General features: G+C 55.4%; 2 protein-coding genes and 1 non-coding gene across 3 annotated transcripts; all 3 read left to right on the top strand.

Moving 5' to 3' along the window:
- The first annotated feature begins 34 nt into the window (after positions 1 to 34).
- On the top strand, positions 35 to 12,168 carry ABCF2 (ATP binding cassette subfamily F member 2). Its single transcript, XM_028750337.2, has 14 exons — positions 35 to 312; positions 1,060 to 1,272; positions 3,147 to 3,329; positions 3,489 to 3,660; positions 3,754 to 3,849; positions 5,125 to 5,227; positions 5,420 to 5,515; positions 6,055 to 6,174; positions 7,097 to 7,186; positions 8,890 to 9,000; positions 9,102 to 9,164; positions 9,471 to 9,599; positions 10,162 to 10,365; positions 11,552 to 12,168. The coding sequence occupies exons 1-14, from the start codon at positions 150 to 152 to the stop codon at positions 11,693 to 11,695; spliced, it is 1,887 nt and encodes a 628-aa protein (XP_028606170.2). The 5' UTR covers positions 35 to 149; the 3' UTR covers positions 11,696 to 12,168.
- Positions 6,516 to 6,623, top strand: LOC114607945 (U6 spliceosomal RNA). Its single transcript, XR_003709264.2, has one exon. It is a non-coding gene; the product is annotated as a U6 spliceosomal RNA (small nuclear RNA).
- Positions 12,169 to 15,611: 3,443 nt separating the features above from the next.
- LOC114607670 (IQ and AAA domain-containing protein 1-like) lies at positions 15,612 to 17,629 on the top strand. The gene is made up of 3 exons (XM_077916254.1): positions 15,612 to 15,648; positions 16,155 to 16,622; positions 17,304 to 17,629. Exons 1-3 carry the CDS (start codon positions 15,612 to 15,614, stop codon positions 17,627 to 17,629), a joined length of 831 nt encoding a protein of 276 aa, XP_077772380.1.
- The last annotated feature ends 5 nt before the right edge of the window (positions 17,630 to 17,634 follow it).

Genomic DNA, 17,634 nt, shown 5'->3' with positions numbered 1-17,634 from the left:
GCGGGGCCTAGGGTGCACGCGGCGGCGGCAGCTGCTCTGTTGCGACAGGAGGGAAAGCGCGGCCGAGAGCGAGCGAGCGAGCGAGAGAGCGAGAGGCCGGCGGAGTCCAGGCAGGAGGGAGCAGCGAGGCCGGGTCTCCTCCTCCCGCGATGCCGTCGGACCTGGCCAAGAAGAAGGCGGCCAAGAAGAAGGAGGCGGCCAAGGCCCGCCAGAGGCCCCGCAGAGGCCCCGAGGAGAACGGCGAGGACGCCGGCGGGGAGCCCGAGGCCGCCCGGGGGGGCCGCCAGGACAACGGGGCCGACGCCGAGCCAGGTGGGCGGGGAGGGGGGCTCAGCGGCGCCTCTCCGGCAAGGCGCCAGTCCTCAGCGAGGAGCCGCGGGGAGGTCGCTGCCCTCTTCCGCCCTTTCCCCCTCGCCAGTCCTTTTTCTGCCCGGAAGAGCCGCTCCTTCCTCTCGCATGTGGGGCAGGGCTCCCCCATCGGGGTGATTCAGCGCCTCCTCTCAAGCAAGGCTCCAGTCCTCAGTGAGGAGCCGCCCTCTTCCGCCGGGCCGAGCCGGGTGAGCATCCCGGAAGGGCCGCTCCTCCCCCTCCCCCCTTCTCTGGCACGTGGGCCGGCGTGTGGGGCACGAAGCTGCCCTTAAGGGGGCTCCCCCACCGGGAGGATTCATCACCTTCTCTCAAGCAAAGCTCCAGTCCTCAGTGAGGAGCCACGGGGGTTGTTGCCCTCTCCGGGTTTTTATCTCTCCCCCCCCCCCTTTGTGCAGATGTCACACACCCTGTAAAGCAACCTGTGGGTCCCCAGATGTTTTTGAACTACAACTCCCATCACCCCAGCTAGCAAGGCCAGAGCTCAGGGATGATGGGAGTTGTAGTCCAACAACATCTGGGGACCCACAGGTGGAGAACCGCTGTGTGTCATTCCAGAAGGCAGCTTTCCTTCTCTCTCTCCTGTGAAAGGTAGGGGTTTGGCACGGGGGGGGGGGGCGCCCAGTTCTCTCTTCCCTCCCCCCCCCCTGAGAGGAGCCCTAGGTTCTCATGGGGCTGTGATTCCCCCTCCAGATGTGGACACCATCTCCAAGGCCATTGAGGACTTTGAGCTGAAGAAGGCGGCCGCCCGCGCCGTGACGGGGGTCCTCGCCTCGCACCCCAACAGCACCGACGTCCACATCATCAACCTCTCCCTCACCTTCCACGGACAGGAGCTGCTGAGCGACACCAGGCTGGAGCTCAACTCGGGGCGGCGCTACGGCCTCATTGGCCTGAATGGCACCGGTGAGGCCAAGGGCGGGGCGGCAGGAAGAGGGCATGGCTAACAACGGGGGTGGGGTAGGCAAATGTTCAGGCCCAAATGGAAGCGAGAGGGTCAGTGGAGATAGCTTCAGCGCTGGGGGTTGGACTAGATGGCCCTTGGGGTTCCCTTCCAGCTCCACAATTCTGTGAGGTGGCCAGAGCACAAATCCCCCCCAGGTCCTGAGGCCCAGGTGGGTGGGTGCCTCTCCTTTCTGGAGCAGGGGCCAGACTCAGCCTTCCAGCCCTTGCCAAGGTGGCACTGATGCCAGGGGAGGCTTCTGGGGGCCCCCACTGGTCCGCTTGCCCTTCTGCCAAGGCGCTGACAGCCTGCCAAAGGGGAAACTGGCACCTCTCCCTCAGAGGCTGTTGGGGTGCAGTGGGAGCTCAGTTGTTGGGCACTGCCTGGCCTCTTCTTGGCAGAAGATCGGCCTCCTTGGCAAGCGTCCGAGGAGCAGCTCAGTGGCCCTGGATCCGTCTCCTGGGGACTGTTTTCATTGCCTGCGATGCGGAGTCCGTTGGGCAGCAGCTCCCGTCAGCCCCACCCCCAGCCAGGCAAGAGGATTTGTGCCTGATCCTGTCATCTCCCTCAGGTGCCGCCTCAAACTGATCTGGTCAGGCAGTTTGCAAAGATGGAAGTTTGGTGCCCACGTAGAAGTTCTGTGTTTTTGCCCTATCTTTTCTGTCATGGCAGCACAGGAAGTCCTGGGTTTCGTTGACTCAGTCATTTGGGGGTCTTGCTGCCCAGCCCCCCCCCCTGCCACCCTTTCTTTTTTGCTTTCCAAGCAGCACAGCTGGCCATCAGGGCCAGAGAGACAACATCAGCCCTGATCACCCACTCACCATTTCTATTTCTGTTTCTCATCTGGTACCTGTATTGCGGGGGGTCAGTCCAGATGAGCCTTGGGGGTCCTTTCCAACAGTTCTGTGGTTCTTTGGTACTGCTTTTGTGTGTGATAGTTTGCGTATGTGAGGTCAGTCAGGCATTTATGTGGGCCAATACCAAAAACTTCCTTCCCCCAACTTTTAAAAAGTTACTTTTAAAAAATACTATACCTGCATTGTTGTGTTCCAAGACGATTATATATATATATAGGTGTTGAGTCTTGTACACAGTCGTCCGCATGGCATTTAAATAAACTTGGGAAGCTTCCTTCCTGAATATTCATGCCGTGGCGTCATGTGTCTTGGGGCTGCCTTTCTTTTTGGGGGTTCCCCGGCTGGGGGTGGCACTATGTGGCAGCCCTTTCCCCATCAGGGCCCTCTCCTGCGGGGGCCGCAAACTCCAGGTATAGAGGGGCACCTGAAGGACACCTCCCAGTTCTGAACACTGCAGCACCACAGAGGCGGGTTTTACAGGAATCTCTGGGGCTGGAGTGTCAGTTCACCAGGCATCTAGGAGTGGCCTTCCTTGTGGCTCCCTTGCATTGCTAGAGATGACCAGAGGGGTCTTGGAATCCTGGAAGGGACCCCGAGGGTCGCCCAACCCCCTATAAGGCAGGTATCGCAGCAAAAGCACCCCTGGGTCATTTCTCTAAGGTAGCCTATTTTAAACTTTTTATGTGTTTATATGCCTATCACACTTTTAAACTTAAAATCCATTGTTCTATATTGTTCTAAATGTTTGTTTTACTATTGGGATTGTAGTTCTATTTGCGTTTGTCAAGCTGGTCTCTGACCGTAATAAATTTCATGTTCATGTTCACCCCTGACACTCCGACTCCTGATTGAAAAACTCCAGGGAAACAGATCCCCCCCCTTCCACTTCTGAGGGAGTCTGTCCCACCATCGAGTGGCTCTCGCCCTTGGAAGGTCCCCCTGGGGTTCACTGGGGCCTTTTGCTTGCCTTCCTTGCCCAGGGAAGTCCATGCTGCTGTCGGCCATCGGGAAGAGGGAGGTGCCCATCCCCGAGCACATCGACATCTACCACTTGACCCGCGAGATGCCCCCCAGCGAGAAGACGCCCCTGCAGTGCGTGATGGAGGTGGACACGGAAAGAGCCATGCTGGAGCGGGAAGCAGAGCGGCTGGCGCACGAGGACGGTAACGGCTCTTAAATTGGTCCAGTGCCCTAAAACCGCAGGCCTCCCAGTGGAGCAAATCAGGGGGGGGGAGCGGACACACATCTCCCACTGCAGCAGCAGCGCAGGGGCCCAGAGCCAGGTGGGCTCACCTGCTTTCTCTCTCTCCCCCCCCCCCCAGCTGAGTGTGAGAAGCTGATGGAGCTGTACGAGCGGCTGGAGGAGCTGGACGCTGACAAGGCGGAGATGCGGGCGTCGCGGATCCTGCACGGCCTGGGCTTCACCCCCCTCATGCAGAGGAAGAAGCTGAAGGACTTCAGCGGCGGCTGGCGGATGCGGGTGGCCCTCGCCAGGTGGGTGCTGGGCGGACGGGGTGGGACGGGCTCCTCTGCGGCTGGGCAGGCTCCCTCACACCAGCCTCCCCTTCTCTCCCCCCCCCCTCGCAGGGCGCTCTTCATCCGGCCCTTCATGCTGCTGCTGGACGAGCCCACCAACCACCTGGACCTGGACGCCTGCGTGTGGCTGGAGGAGGAGCTGAAGACGTGAGTGCAGGCCCCTCACACCCCACCCCCTGCCCCTTTGAGCTCGGCTTTCCCTTCCAACTCCCCTTTCCGAGGGGTCAGGCCAAAGGGGGCCCACCCACTCCAGCATCCTCTTCCAAATGCTTGTAGGAAATGAGGGATCGAGATAGACTGCCTCTGGACCTGGAGGTTCCATAAGAAGAGCCTGGCTGCTGGATTAGGCCAGCGACTCACCAGAAGCCTGCAAGCAGGACTTGAGCCCCAGAGCCACTCTCTCCTCCTGCTATTAGAAGCATCGCTGCTTCCAGGTGTGCAGGCAGGGCAGAGCCATCCTGGCTAGCAGACTTCCATAGCCTTCTCCTGCTCCATGAATTTGTCTAATCTTCTTTTAAAGCCATCCAGGTTGGTGGCCGCCTGCAGGAGGGAGTTCCACAGTTTAACAAAGCCCAGTTGGTTTTATCTGTCCTGGATATTCCAAGTTTCAGCTCCATGGAATGTCCGTTGGTTGAAGAGCTATGAGAGAGGGAATATTAATAGTAATAGTAGTAGTAATAATAATAATAAGAAGAAGAAGAAGAAGAAGAAGAAGAAAAGTTTTATTAGCTATACCCCACCCATCTGGCTGGGTTTCCCCAGCCACTCTGGGCAGCTTACAGCATATCAAAAAACATAATAAAAACAACAAGAATTAAAAGTCTCCTGATACAGGGCTATCTTCAGATGTTTTCTAAAAATAAGTTGTTTTTAGACAACTTGACATCTGATGGGAGCGCGTTCCACAGGGCGGGCGCCACCACCAAGAAGGCCCTCTGTCTGGTTCCCTGTAACCTCACTTCTCGCAATGAGGGAACCGCCAGAAGGCCCTCGGAGCTGGACCTCAGTGTCCGGGTTTAACGATGGGAGTGGAGACGCTCTTTCAGGTATACTGGACCGAGGCTGTTAAGGGCTTTCAAGGTCAGCACCAACACTTTGAATTGTGCTCTGAAATGTACTTTCAAGGACCAGTGTTATGGTCTCGGTGGCCACTCCCAGCACCAGTCTAGCTGCCACATCCAGGTCACCTTCAAAGGTAGCGCATGGCAGTAGAGCGCATGGCAGTAGACCAAGCAGGAGATAACCAGAGCATGCACCACTCTAGCTAAAGACAGGTGGGGTCTCATCCTGCGTACCAGATGGAGCTGGTAGGCAGCTGCCCTGGACACAGAATGGACCTGCGCCCCCATGGACAGCTGTGAGTCCAACATGACTCCCAGGCTGCGCACATCTTTTCTCACACTTCTGGCTCTGCTTCTTCAGGTTCAAGCGCATCCTGGTGCTCATCTCCCATTCTCAGGACTTCCTGAACGGCGTCTGCACCAACATCATCCACATGCACAACCGCAAGCTCAAGTATTACACGGTGAGCAGGAATCGGGGCCAGGCGCTGGGCGGTGAGGCTTGCTGCCGCCTCCTGAGAGAGACTGGCCCTGCTTCCAGAATCAAGGGTGGTGGGTCCTCTTTTGTGTGCCTGCCCCCTGGCTGTGGTGGCTGGGCCTGGAGGGCTGCAGGATGAGCCCCAGGCCAACGGGGATATCCCTCTCTCCTCCTCCAGGGTAACTACGACCAGTATGTGAAGACCCGCCTGGAGCTGGAGGAGAACCAAATGAAGCGCTTCCACTGGGAGCAGGATCAGATCGCCCACATGAAGGTAGCCATCCCAAAGGGACTCTTGAAGGCCACCATCCACGGGGGCTCTGCCCTGCCCTCCGCAGTGGGAGACAGTTGCTGGGCATCACGGGAGAGGGGAGAGTTTATTTACGTTTACTTATTTACTGAATTCGAATGCTGCTCTTCAGCTGAACATCCCAGGGCGATTCACAACAGAAAAATACAAAATGAGAGTATAATATACAGTATGAAACAAGCATATTTTAAAAGCCATAGAATGTTAATTGCTCTTGTGCTCCCCTCCCCCCCCCCCCGAAAAAAAAATCTGGGGTGCTGTTGCTGGTTGGTGCTGAGCTATATGGAGCCAGGGGTGTTGTTGTCCAGGTATGGGGGACAGGATCTGGCCAACCCCACCATGATGGGCATTTTGGCAAGTGGGTCCCTCTGACTCTAGAATTCTTGGTGGCCCGGCTTCAAAGGAGACCTCGTCTGAGTCTTCTGTCCAGATTTATTCCCTTCCTTTCCCTGCTCCCTGTGCCCTCGCCTCTGTGCCCACCGCTGACCTCTGAATTGTTGCAGAACTACATCGCCCGCTTTGGTCATGGCAGCGCCAAGCTGGCCCGCCAGGCGCAGAGCAAAGAGAAGACCCTCCAGAAGATGATGGCCTCAGGGCTGACCGAACGGGTGATCAATGACAAGGTGAGGTGGGGAGATGGTCAGCCTGTGCCCCCACAAGTGGGGGCTGAAGGGGCTGAGCCGGGGGGCAGGGGCAACTCAGCTGCCTGTCCTGGGGCTCTTGTACAGGGATGGGGGGGGTAGCTAGAAGACCAGGACTTTGGGTCCTGTAATCAATGCAGCGGGTTGGTCTGGATGACCCTTGGGTCCCTTCCAACTCTCCACTTCTGTGGTTCTCTGACCAGCTACCCAGGACCCCCCTGGGCGGGTCTATTTCCTTCCCAGGCGCTAGCCGGCCTGGGAGGGGAGAAGGTGGCAGCGGCTCCTGGCCTGGGGTGCTGCAGGGAGGAGAAACCAAGGTTGCTGTGCTTGCTTCAGCAGCGCATATATTAAAATTGGAACAATACAGAGAAGATTAGCATGGTCCCTGAAATATTTTTTAAAATATTTGTTAAAAAACCTGAAGCATTTTTGTTAGGGATAGTAGGGAAAGACCTGCCAAAGAAAAACATTTTTATGTACACAACAATGGTGGCGAGAGTCTTAATAGCACAAGGATGGAAAACTAAAGAAGTATGGCAAGAGAAATTGATGGACTATGCAGAACTGGCAAAATTGACACATAAACTACGGGACAAGGATAACTTGATGAATGGGAACCTTTTACAAAGTACTTAAAGATGCAACAAAGTGAATTGGACTCCTTGGCAGGTTTTGAATAAACACTCACAAACTTTTTATTGATAACAACCAGTTAGACAAATTAAGGAAACCAGGGATTGGAACTGAGGGAAGCCAGGGAAGGGGGGGAAATGGGGAATTAAGGATCATATGTTTTAAGATAATATGTTTTGTTTAAATTCCTAATAAAAATGTAATATAAAAATTGAGAAACCAAGGTTGCTGACCTGGACCCCCCCCCCTTTGTTTCCCTCTTCTTCCCCAGACACTCTCCTTCTACTTCCCCTCGTGCGGGAAGATCCCACCTCCTGTCATCATGGTGCAGAACGTCAGCTTCAGATACAGCCAGGACGGGGTGAGTGGAGGGGCCGGGGGCTGTCAATATCGGAATTTCATTTCACTCTTAATTCGTACACCGCCTATCTGTACTGTGACACACAAGGCGGCTCACAAGTTGAAGAAGCAGCAAAATGTACGAATGAGAGAGAAGGCCAGGAAGAGGCCGCAGGATCAAGGCTTATAAAATTATTCCTGGCATAGAGGAAAGGGGGTAGGGAAAAGCTTTCCTCCCTCTCTCCTAACACGGAGACGTCCAATGAAGCTGAACGTGGGAAGATGGAAGGGAAATGTAAGGAAGTCTTTCCTGCGGCAGAGGGTTAAACTGTGGAACTCCTTCCCGCAGGAGCCAAACTAGGTGGCTCCAAAAGGGGATTAGGCAAAGTCATGTAGAAGAATTGGTGACTCCTAGCCAGGATGGCTCTGCTTGGCCTCTGCAGTCGGAGGCAGTAAGTGCTTCTGAATCCCAGTTGCTGGAAACCAGAGGAGGGGAGAGCTGCTCTTGCACTCGGATCCTCCTTCTGGGTTTCCCAAAGAGTTATCTGGTTGACCAGTGTGGGAAGAGGACTAGATGGGGCGTAGGCCTGGTCCACCAGGCTCTTACTGTTGTGATGCTGCTAAGGAATCAGGGGCAGTTGGCAAGCCCCCAGCTGGCTCCAGCTCAGCGGCCGATGTGCCGGTCGAACTCCAGTCCTTGGTGCAGCATGAAACAGTGACCCACAGCTTCAGAAGCCTTCAGAGGCTAGAGCACGCTCTAATCAGCCCAAAGTAAACACTACGCCACAGAAGTGGCAGGAGACGGCTGGGAAGAGCATATTTACAGGCAGTGTAATCAGCGTAAGGTAAAGGTACCCCTGCCCGTACGGGCCAGTATTGACAGACTCTGGGGTTGTGCGCCCATCTCACTCTAGAGGCCGGGAGCCAGCGCTGTCCGCAGACACTTCCAGGTCACGTGGCCAGCGTGACAAGCTGCATCTGGCGAGCCAGCGCAGCACACGGAAACGCCGTTTACCTTCCCGCTAGTAAGCGGTCCCTATTTATCTACTTGCACCCGGGGGTGCTTTCGAACTGCTAGGTTGGCAGGCGCTGGGACCGAGCAACGGGAGCGCACCCCGCCGCGGGGATTCGAACCGCCGACCTGACGATCGGCAAGTCCTAGGCGCTGAGGTTTTACCCACAGCGCCACCCGCGTCCCACGTAATCAGCATACATCAGGACAAAAGGAAAAACATGTCTTCTCCCTTCCGCAAGCAGCATAAGCAAAAGCTATACACACAAACGGAAGTTCCCAGCAAGCTGTGCTGGAGTGTAAACAGACATGTGACACACAGCAATTCCACACGTCTGTTAAGGTGGAACGGAATATCGTAACACTTATGTTATCAAGTACCTTCTAACAGTCCAATCCAGGGCAAAAAAACACACACAAAAATCTGACTTTGAAATAAGCCGCTGATACCAAGTATTATTCAGTAATACATTACAATATAATAGCGCACAATAAGATTAACTCTCAGAATATCAGTAAACAATAATTAAACTGAAATCCACACTCAATGAATCATTACTACGCTATAACTGTTCAGAAAAAAATTAATAACAGTATATTTAAAATATCATGCAAGATGATTGAACTGAGCAGACAAGTCATATAACTTAAAACGTTAGAAATAAAGTTAGGAAACTTACTTATCTGCCTCCCTCTCTATCTCTCCCCTTCAGCCCTGGATCTACAACAATCTGGAGTTTGGCATCGACCTGGACACTCGCGTGGCCCTTGTGGGGCCCAACGGGGCTGGGAAAAGCACGCTGCTCAAGCTCCTCACAGGGGAGGTGAGGACCTGGTGCCCGTGGCTTGCTTGGGGGGGTTGGGGTATAGAAATGGCCTTTTTTCCTCGGCTGGAGTCTCTGACCGGCTTGTCCTTTCCCTCCAGCTGCTGCCCAGCGACGGCATGATCCGCAAACACTCTCACGTCAAGATCGGCAGATACCACCAGGTGCTGTTTATTTGGGGGGTTTCTGGCTCCTTCCCAGGGCACTGCTAAGGACCTGGAAGGGGGGGGGCCCTGCTAGTTCCCTGTGGGTGCAGAGAGCCAGTGAGGCCTAGTGGCTACAGCGTTGCCCTAGGGCCTGAGTTCAAATCTCCACCCGGTGTGAAGGCTTTTGCTGGGTGTGACTTTGGGGGCCAGTCCCTGCCTCTCGGCCTAGCCTACCTCAGTTGTGGGGGGCAAAATGGGGAGCGGCAGTGTGGCCTCCTCCCCTCACATCCTCCCTCTCCTCTCCCCACCCCTCGGCCTCCTCAGCACTTGCAAGAGCAGCTGGACCTGGACCTCTCCCCGCTGGAGTACATGATGAAGTGCTACCCTGAGATCAAGGAGAAGGAGGAGATGAGGAAGATCATCGGCCGCTATGGGCTGACGGGGAAGCAGCAGGTGGGTCTGGCCTGGGGGAAGAAGGAAGGAGCCCCAGGCCTGTGGTGGCTGCTGTGGGGCGGGGGGTGGGGAGCAGAGTCTGAGGGGCAGCCCCTGGCAGGACACAGGAGACCAGGGGCAGCCCTGGGGAATCCGAGGCAGGCAGGGTGACATCATAGAACAGCAAGGTCCAAACGCAGGAATCTCAGCTCAAGCGCCCCTGACAGATGGCCACCCAGCCTCTGCTTAAAAGCCTCCGAGGAAACAGCTATTGCTGTCAAGATGTTGAGAACCTGAAACTGCGCCAGAGTCCTGGGTCCAGTTCTGAGCCTTTCAAGCGAAGGCGCCTTTCGGGGCTGGCATTTAGGGGGTTTCTGTGTGCAAAGTCGGTCTCCCCCACCCCCATGAGCTGGGGACCCTCTCTCTGCTTAGACCAGCGCAGGAAGGGGGAGCGTTGCTCTTGAGCTCAGACCTCCCTTGTGGGTTTCCCCTTCGAGCCCCTGAGTGGCCCCTATGAGAACAGGCTCCTGGGCTGGCCGGGCCCCTTTGGCTCTTTCTCTTCTGACACGGTCGTGCCCGGCAGGTGAGCCCCATCCGGAACCTGTCGGATGGGCAGAAGTGCCGCGTCTGCTTTGCTTGGCTGGCCTGGCAGAACCCCCACATGCTCTTCCTGGATGAGCCCACCAACCACCTGGACATCGAGACCATCGACGCTCTGGCAGACGCCATCAACGACTTCGAGGGAGGCATGATGCTGGTCAGCCACGACTTCCGGCTCATCCAGCAGGTCAGTGGAGGGGGCAGCCCCAGACCTCTGGGGACCTCTGCTTCACCTGCGCCAAAGGCTGCCTCTTGCCACGCTGGGGGTGGGGGTGGGAAGAGCCCTCCCCTTCCTGCAAGGAGGATGAAGCAATCCACCAGTTCCGGTGCTGGGTGGGGAAGGTTCCATAGTGAAGGAGTTTATGGGGCCCGTTACCCCCTCCAGGTGTTGCTGGACTCTCCCATCAATCTGACTGGTGGGGGCAGGAAGTTCAGCAACATCTGGAGTTGTGCCAGAGGGCCTTCTCGGTAGCGGCGCCTGCCCTGTGGAATGCCCTCCCATCAGATGTCAAGGAAATAAACAACTACAGTCATACCTGGGGATAAATGTGCTTCAAGTTAAGTATTTTTGGGTTGCGCTCCACGGCAAACCGGAAGTAACGGAGCGCATTACTTCTGGGTTTTGCCGTGCGTGCATGCGCAGACTGTCAAAATGACATCATGCGCGGAAGCGGCGAAACGTAACCCGCGCATGTTAAGACGCGGGTTGCGTTCGCTTCAGGATGCGAACAGGGCTCTGGAACAGATCCCATTCGCATCCCGGGTACCACTGTATCTGACTTTTAGAAGACATCTGAAGGCAGCCCGGTTTAGTGAAGTTTTTAATGTCTGATGTTTTATTGTGTTTTTAATATCCTGTTGGGAGCCGCCCAGAGTGGCTGAGGCACCCCAGCCAGATGGGCGGGGTATTATTATTGTTGTTGTTATAACAACAACAACTATTATTACTATTCCCCAAATAACAACCACACGCCCATCATTTGGTGAAGAAGTAAAAGGAGTATTTACTTACGTAACTTAGGTCTTGAAGTAGCAATGACAGTAGCAAAATGAAGGCAGTTTTATAACTGCTATCTAAGTCATAAAGTACAAAATGCAAGTTCCAAATGGTGTCTGAGTTGCAGAGTGTGTGCTCGACTTGGAGGCATGAGGAAGGTGCCCAGGCAGGAAGGCAGGATGCTGTGTTACCGCTTCCTGCCACGGCAGGCGAAGGAAGTGATCTCGCAGAGGTCACTATAGCGAATTTTTCAGGAAAGCTCTGTGACCCTCAGCCCCTCCACGTGCCCCTCTGGCAAAACACACATTGTTGCTTTGGACTCGGATGAGGTCCCGCACTTTCCCTGACGCAAGAGGCCGCCTGCTCTTCCTTCCAGGTGGCCCAAGAGATCTGGGTCTGCGAGAAGCGGACGATCGCCAAGTGGCCGGGCGACATCCTCTCCTACAAGGAGCACCTCAAGTCCAAGCTGGTGGGCGAGGAGCTGCCTCCGCAGATGGCAAAGAAGACTCACAGTGCCTGAGGGCCCTCTGCCGGCCCGGTGGGTCAGCTGAGCCGCTTCCCCCCAGAGACTGGTGCCAGCCTCCAGCCCACCTGCTGCTCCTCCGCCTTGCCAGGGGGAAGGAACAGGCAACAACGAATCTTCTCTTCTGTTCCTGAGCTCCTGCCGCCGCCGCTGCTGCTGCTGCTTCTTCCTCTTGCACATCCACCACCTCTCCACTCTCCTTCCCTCTGCTCCCCCCAGCTGGACAACCCCTTCTCCTCCTCCTCCTCTTCTTCTTCCTCCTCCTCCTCCTGCCTGCAGAGGGAACTTCTCCACCCCTCTGCACCAAGTGGGAGGTGGGGTTCTGGGCTGACACCTCAGGGCTGACTCTCTGCTTTCATTTCCAGACTTCACTCCTTGGGCCTCCGTTTGTTTTTAGCAATTATTATTTATCGATGTAATTACCAGACCTGTTGGAGAACTTATCAGCCAGTAATAAAGAGGAAAAAGTGTTTCAATAGTTCTCCTTTCTTCTCGCAGAGGCGATGGGAGGGGCAGGAAAGCTCTGTGTGCCTCAGCTCATCTGGGAAATAATGTAAAAGCAAGAGTTGACATCTCGGCTGGCTGTCGGGTTGGCTTAAACCGTGGCAATGCTCTCCTTATTCATGTTTGGGTCTGAGGGGAGTGGCGAGTGCCTTCTCAAAAGTGACTAAGAGGGAGGCCAGGTGATACTGAAATGCCCAACTGCACTGAGTGCTCCTCTTTGTGGCTCTGAGCATCCCTTGCCAGCCTCAGCTCATGTGGAGCTGTACCCACTCTCCCACACTGCCCTACAAGCCTGTCTCCCTTCCCTGGCTTCTTCAGGTGATGAGACACATAGAATGGATGCTGGGCCCACCAAGGCTACTGAGAAGTATGTCGTCCCACTTTTTTTTTTGGGGGGACCCCTCCCAAAAGATCAAAGCCACCGCCAGAATCTCTCCCACCCAACACGCATTCTATACTTCCTTTTCTGGAAAGGCTGTGTCACATGTTCCCTGAAGCGGAAAGCCGAAAGGGGCACAATCCCATCTTTGGTTGGCTCTGGCCCCCAGGCAGCAGACTCACAGCTGGGTTGCCCCACAGCCCTCATGTCCCCCCCCCCCCCGCCTTACCAAGATCTCTCCCTGGTTGGCCCATAGGTGCCTGGAGCAAAGCGGGCAGGGAAGGCCTGTTTCCAGAGGGTCTCCCCTCCTGGGGGGGCCAGCAAGCTCTCCCCGCCTTGGGAGGTCCTCACTGGGCAAGGCAAAAGTCTGTCCACCCCCTGCAGCCCAAGGCACAGTTGCCCGCCCTCAATCACTTTATTTATTTATTAAAAATATATACTGCTTTGTCATTTAAAAAAAGTATCAAAAGTAGTGGTTTGCAGCAATAAAACTCTACAATAAAAGGCATTTAAAACGTCAAAAACATACATAAGTGTATTCTTAGCTGGGGGAATAGAAAAGGTTTTCATCAGGCGTTTAATAGTTGGCCCAGAATTTCCAGTGGCAGAGAGTTCCATAGGACTGGGCCGTGTCACTGAAGGCCCGGTTTCTCATTGTCATCAAGTGGGTCTTGCCAACGATGCTCCTGCAGCATCGGAGATAGTATAAGGGTCCGGGTGGTCCCTGAGGCACCATGGCACTAAGTTGCTCAGGGCTTTGGAAATGAAGGCAAGCCCCTTGAACTCTCCAACCTGGCTGGGGAGCAGATGGCTGCTCTCCTTTCCTCAGCTGCCCTCAGACATCTCCTCAGGCTGGATTAACCATTAAGCAAAATAAGCACTTGCTTAGGGTATCAAGGGGGCACCACATAAATTTCCCATTGCCCGATTTTTAGCATTGTCACAAAATGCTCAGCTGAGCATTGACAGGTGAAGTCTTCTAAAAATCCCTACAGAACAACTGCAACAAGGCAGGTGCCTTATTGTTACCAAGTATAGAAATGTGTGATGCAAGGTTCATTTTGGTCTTAAGTTCGTTTTTATTGAAAGATTTTCATGGATAACAAAGGTACATAGAATGTTTTCAAATTATAGAGCCCTTTTTACAGGTCAGTTACAGCTCGAAAGCACATCAAAGTGCAAGTAGATAAATAGGTACCGCTCCGGTGGGAAGGTAAACGGTGTTTCTGTGCGCTGCTCTGGTTCGCCAGAAGCGGCTCAGTCATGCTGGCCACATGACCCGGAAGCTGTATGCCAGCTTCCTCGGCCAGTAAAGCGAGATGAGCGCCGCAACCCCAGAGTCGGCCATGACTAGATCTAACAGTCAGGGGTCCCTTTACCTTTACCTTTACATTTGGAGTGCAACTGCTGCCATAGGCATTGCAAGGTTGGGTGTAGAAAGAAGGGGGGAGAATGATATTTCATTCTTTTGCATAGTGTATGTGCAGTTGTGTGGTTTTTTTCAATAAAGTTTTATTTGGTTTTACAAGTTGATTCACACACACACACACACAAATTCTTGCAAATATTAAAATTATAACAAGATTCTTCCAAATCTTAGGGCTTCCCTCCTCCCCTTCACGAGTTCTTTAAATACCTTTGTAAACTGCATATTATAAATTCATCCAAATTACAGTCCTCCGTTATATCAAAAGTCTTTGTGACATTGCAAGAGTTATTTAAAGCCTGCCAAAGAGTTCAAGTGTTTACAGTGGTCTTTTAGATACAGTCTGTATTTGCCCCATTCTCTATTGAAGTTTTCCCGGTCAGTCTTGCCATCTGCATAGTTTCATCTGCCAGGCCGCTTTTGTAGGTATCTTATCATCCTTCTGACTCTGGGTAACCATCCTTGCAGCAGCCGCCGCCTACATGAACAGTCTTTTGTGCAGTTTTGTGTCAGGTGTGCAGGTTCTTGAGGATCTGATCGAAGATTTTGCAATTGGAGAAGGACATTTATCAAAAGAAGTGAAAGTATACCAGATTAAAATATTATTTTCCATCTTACTGTAGGTTTTATTTCGAAAAATAACATTGTGTTGCACAGATTATCGTTTATATTTTGAACCAGATATTTATGGGGGCACCAAAATCTTTTAAGTGCTTAGGGACTCCAAAAGTATTTATCCCGCCTGGCATCTCCTCCAAGGTCAGGAGCATCGGGGGCTCCTTCGTCAGCGGCAAGGGAGGGGCTGGCTCTCACGGCTCTCCAGTAAGGGATGGGGCTCTGGGCAGCAAATAGCTCCTTGGACGTGCCAAGGATCTGGGAGGAGCAGGTACCAAACGGAGCCCTGCTGCTTGGAGCCTCCTTTGGTCCCGGGAGTGACCCCCCCCCCCTTCCAGGCGGGCCCTGCGCTCTTCTGCAGGCGGGCCAGCCGGCCCCTTCCCTGTTCCCTCGTTTCTATGGGAACTGGCCCGGACAATCGGGGGTGGGGCCTCCCCGCCTTTCACCTGCGAGGAACTCGGCGCCCGGGAGGCAGAGGGGGCAGCATGGCGAGCAGGTGCGGCTTCTTGGGGGTAACTTGCAAGAGCCGCGCTCGCTGAGCCCTCCGCTCGGCCGTCTCCGGGCTGCCCCGAGGAAGCCCCTCTGGGCAGGCGGGTATTCGGAGCCGCTCCCGGGGCGCGCGCTTGCCTGTAGGCGACGGGGCGCGCCCAGAGCTGGCTTGAGCGGCGCTGGCAAATCTGCAAAGGGGGCCGGGAGCACCGGGGCAGGCTACGGAGCAGCGGCTGGGGTGGCTGGAGGAGGGAGGGGGCGCCAGGGGCGCGTGGAAGGAGAGGGGTCTGGTGTTCAGGACCCCGAACACCCACCCGCCCCGCGCGCCATACAGTTCTGCCTGGTCAGATCTGATCCCCGGGTTTTGCCTGTTCGGGAGGGAAGTGGGGCCCTCCATCACTCATGCATCAATGGGGGGGGGGGTTTAGACTAGATGGCCCTTGGGGTCCCTTCCAGTTCCACCCTTCTGTTCTATGATTCCATGAGCATCTGATCTCGCCATGGACGGCTTCCCTCCTGCCCTTTGCATTGGCCCAGGTGCGTCGGGGCGCCCCTTCCATCGAGGGCTGGGCTGGGTGGTTCCAATTCTCTTGGCGCCGGCCAGCCCAACGCCTTTCTCGACGGCGGCCGCCCCTTCCATGGCTAATTTGCCCCTCACAGGGCCGGATTTATGTTCGATGGGGCCCTAAGCTACTGAAGGTAATGGGGCCCTTTATATGTCCAACTGTCCTTTGTCAACAACAAATTGTCGCTGTTTTTTTGTGTTGAATATATGCCATGCAACCTGTCCATGCAAAATGCAGGCACGCTATATACAGAAATGAGCAGACAATTGATATTTGAGGGAGCAGGCTAGCAGGCGGGGCCCGTTCCGTACATCATAGAAGCCTACACAACACAAAACACTGTTGCTGGATGTAGGTTTTATTTTATTTGTTTTTTATCTTATATTTTGGAAATGTACATCCAGTTTTCCCCCCCTTTAATTTTTTGTGAGGCCCTAAACTATGGCTTGTTTAGCTTAAACGTAAATCCGCCACTAGCCCCTCAGCAAGGGAAGGCAACCTCCTTGCTGCGCGTTCCTGGCCTTCCCAGAGCCGCCCGGGCTGCGGTGCGGACTGGGGACGTGGCTCTTCCTCCCTCCCTCCCTCCCTCCCGCAGCACGTTCGGGAAACTGTGGCAGGAGTCCCGGGTGGCCCTGAAGGAGCTTCTGGCGCAGGAGCTGCCGGCGCAGCCGACGAAGCCGGAGCGGAACCGGGCGGTCTTCTTCCACACGGTGGCCACTCTCTACCTGCGCTACATTCAGACGGCGCGGCGCCTGGAGGTTTGCTACGACCAGATGGTGCAGCCGCAGAAGCGCCTGGTGCTGCGGCCTCTGCTGGAGGGCGTGCTGGGCCGCATCCTGGAGCTCAAGCAGGAGCTGGTGGAGCTGGACCTGTCCGAGTACCACTACATGGACCAAGTGCTGGAGGAGCTCAAGCTGACGCCGGTCAGTCCCGGGCGGGCAGCGGGTGGGGGGGACGGAATGCGCGGGGGAGAGATCCTGTAGGGTTGTGGGGGAGGGTGTTCGTCCTTGCCCTCCTTCCAGGGGCCCCATAAGAAACACCCCTGCTCTGCTCTCCTAGACTGGGCCTGAAAGGAAGAGCCTCGAAGGAGCCCCCCGAGGGCTGGGCGAATCTCAGGCTGCCTTTCGCGACAAACAGGCGAGGTTCTGGTCCTCGTGGTTTAGGCCGGGAAGGGCTGGAAGAGCGGGAGAAGGTGGTCTGGGCGGGGCTACTGGCCAAAGGGGGGGGGGTTCTCAAGAAGGGGTGGCGGGAGAAAGGGGTGCCTCGAGCGCAGTGGCATCCAGGGAGACGCTTTGCGCAGGCTGGCTAAGGGGAGCTGGTCGCCTCCGCTCGGGACCCTTCCTGCCGTGCGCGGTGCCACCGGTGGCAACAGGGGGAAGGGACCGCTCCGTGCAGCCCACCCCGACGGCGGGACGCTCCCTCCGCGGAGTCTGCGTGGCGCTGACCTTGATGCCATTTCTGTGCCAGGAAAAGCCTTGTTTCTCGAGGCCGTTTAAATCTTCCGTAAGCTGCTTTTAAAGTGATTAAAGCTGGCTTTAATTCGGCTTTTACGCTGCTCATTTATATGTATCCCGGCGTTTCGTGGCCTTCTTTCGGGGCTCTGTTGCCATTTTAACCCTTTGTCAGCGGCCGAAAAGCAGGGTAGAAATCAAGTAACCGAAACCCCAGGCCACGATTGCACAACGTGGGGCGCGTTTGGACGAGCCACCTCCAGGGTCCAGCCAGCCTGGGACTCCGCGGAAGAGGGGCGCCACCAACCCCCTCCCGCCCCCATCTCCCCCTCTTTGCAGGCGGACATGGAGGTCCCCATTCCCAAGTACTTTCTCCACGAGCGCGCCAAGATCCTCCAGGACCGCCAGGACCTGTTGACCGGGCTCCTGAATCAAATGGGGCCCACCAAGAGTCAAGTGGGGTCCGCCGTGAGTGCCCCCTCCCTGGGAACGGGCCTCTGATCGGG

Source organism: Podarcis muralis, chromosome 12 (genome assembly GCF_964188315.1).
Source record: "Podarcis muralis chromosome 12, rPodMur119.hap1.1, whole genome shotgun sequence".
Lineage (NCBI taxonomy): Eukaryota > Metazoa > Chordata > Lepidosauria > Squamata > Lacertidae > Podarcis > Podarcis muralis.
Note: the sequence above shows the minus strand (reverse complement) of the source record. Positions and strands in the feature narration are given on the sequence as shown.

What these genes read in the sequence shown, in the direction of transcription:
- LOC114607670 (XM_077916254.1), top strand. Translation starts at nt 15,612, where the DNA reads ATGGACGGCTTCCCTCCTGCCCTTTGCATTGGCCCAG. An exon ending in TGCCCTTTGCATTGGCCCAG is followed by an intron (nt 15,649 to 16,154) that starts GTGCGTCGGGGC and finishes ATCCGCCACTAG; the next exon opens with CCCCTCAGCAAGGGAAGGCA. An exon ending in CAGTCCCGGGCGGGCAGCGG is followed by an intron (nt 16,623 to 17,303) that starts GTGGGGGGGACG and finishes ACCCTTTGTCAG; the next exon opens with CGGCCGAAAAGCAGGGTAGA.
- ABCF2 (XM_028750337.2), top strand. Translation starts at nt 150, where the DNA reads ATGCCGTCGGACCTGGCCAAGAAGAAGGCGGCCAAGAAGAAGGAGGCG. An exon ending in GGCTGACGGGGAAGCAGCAG is followed by an intron (nt 9,600 to 10,161) that starts GTGGGTCTGGCC and finishes CGTGCCCGGCAG; the next exon opens with GTGAGCCCCATCCGGAACCT. An exon ending in ACTTCCGGCTCATCCAGCAG is followed by an intron (nt 10,366 to 11,551) that starts GTCAGTGGAGGG and finishes TCTTCCTTCCAG; the next exon opens with GTGGCCCAAGAGATCTGGGT.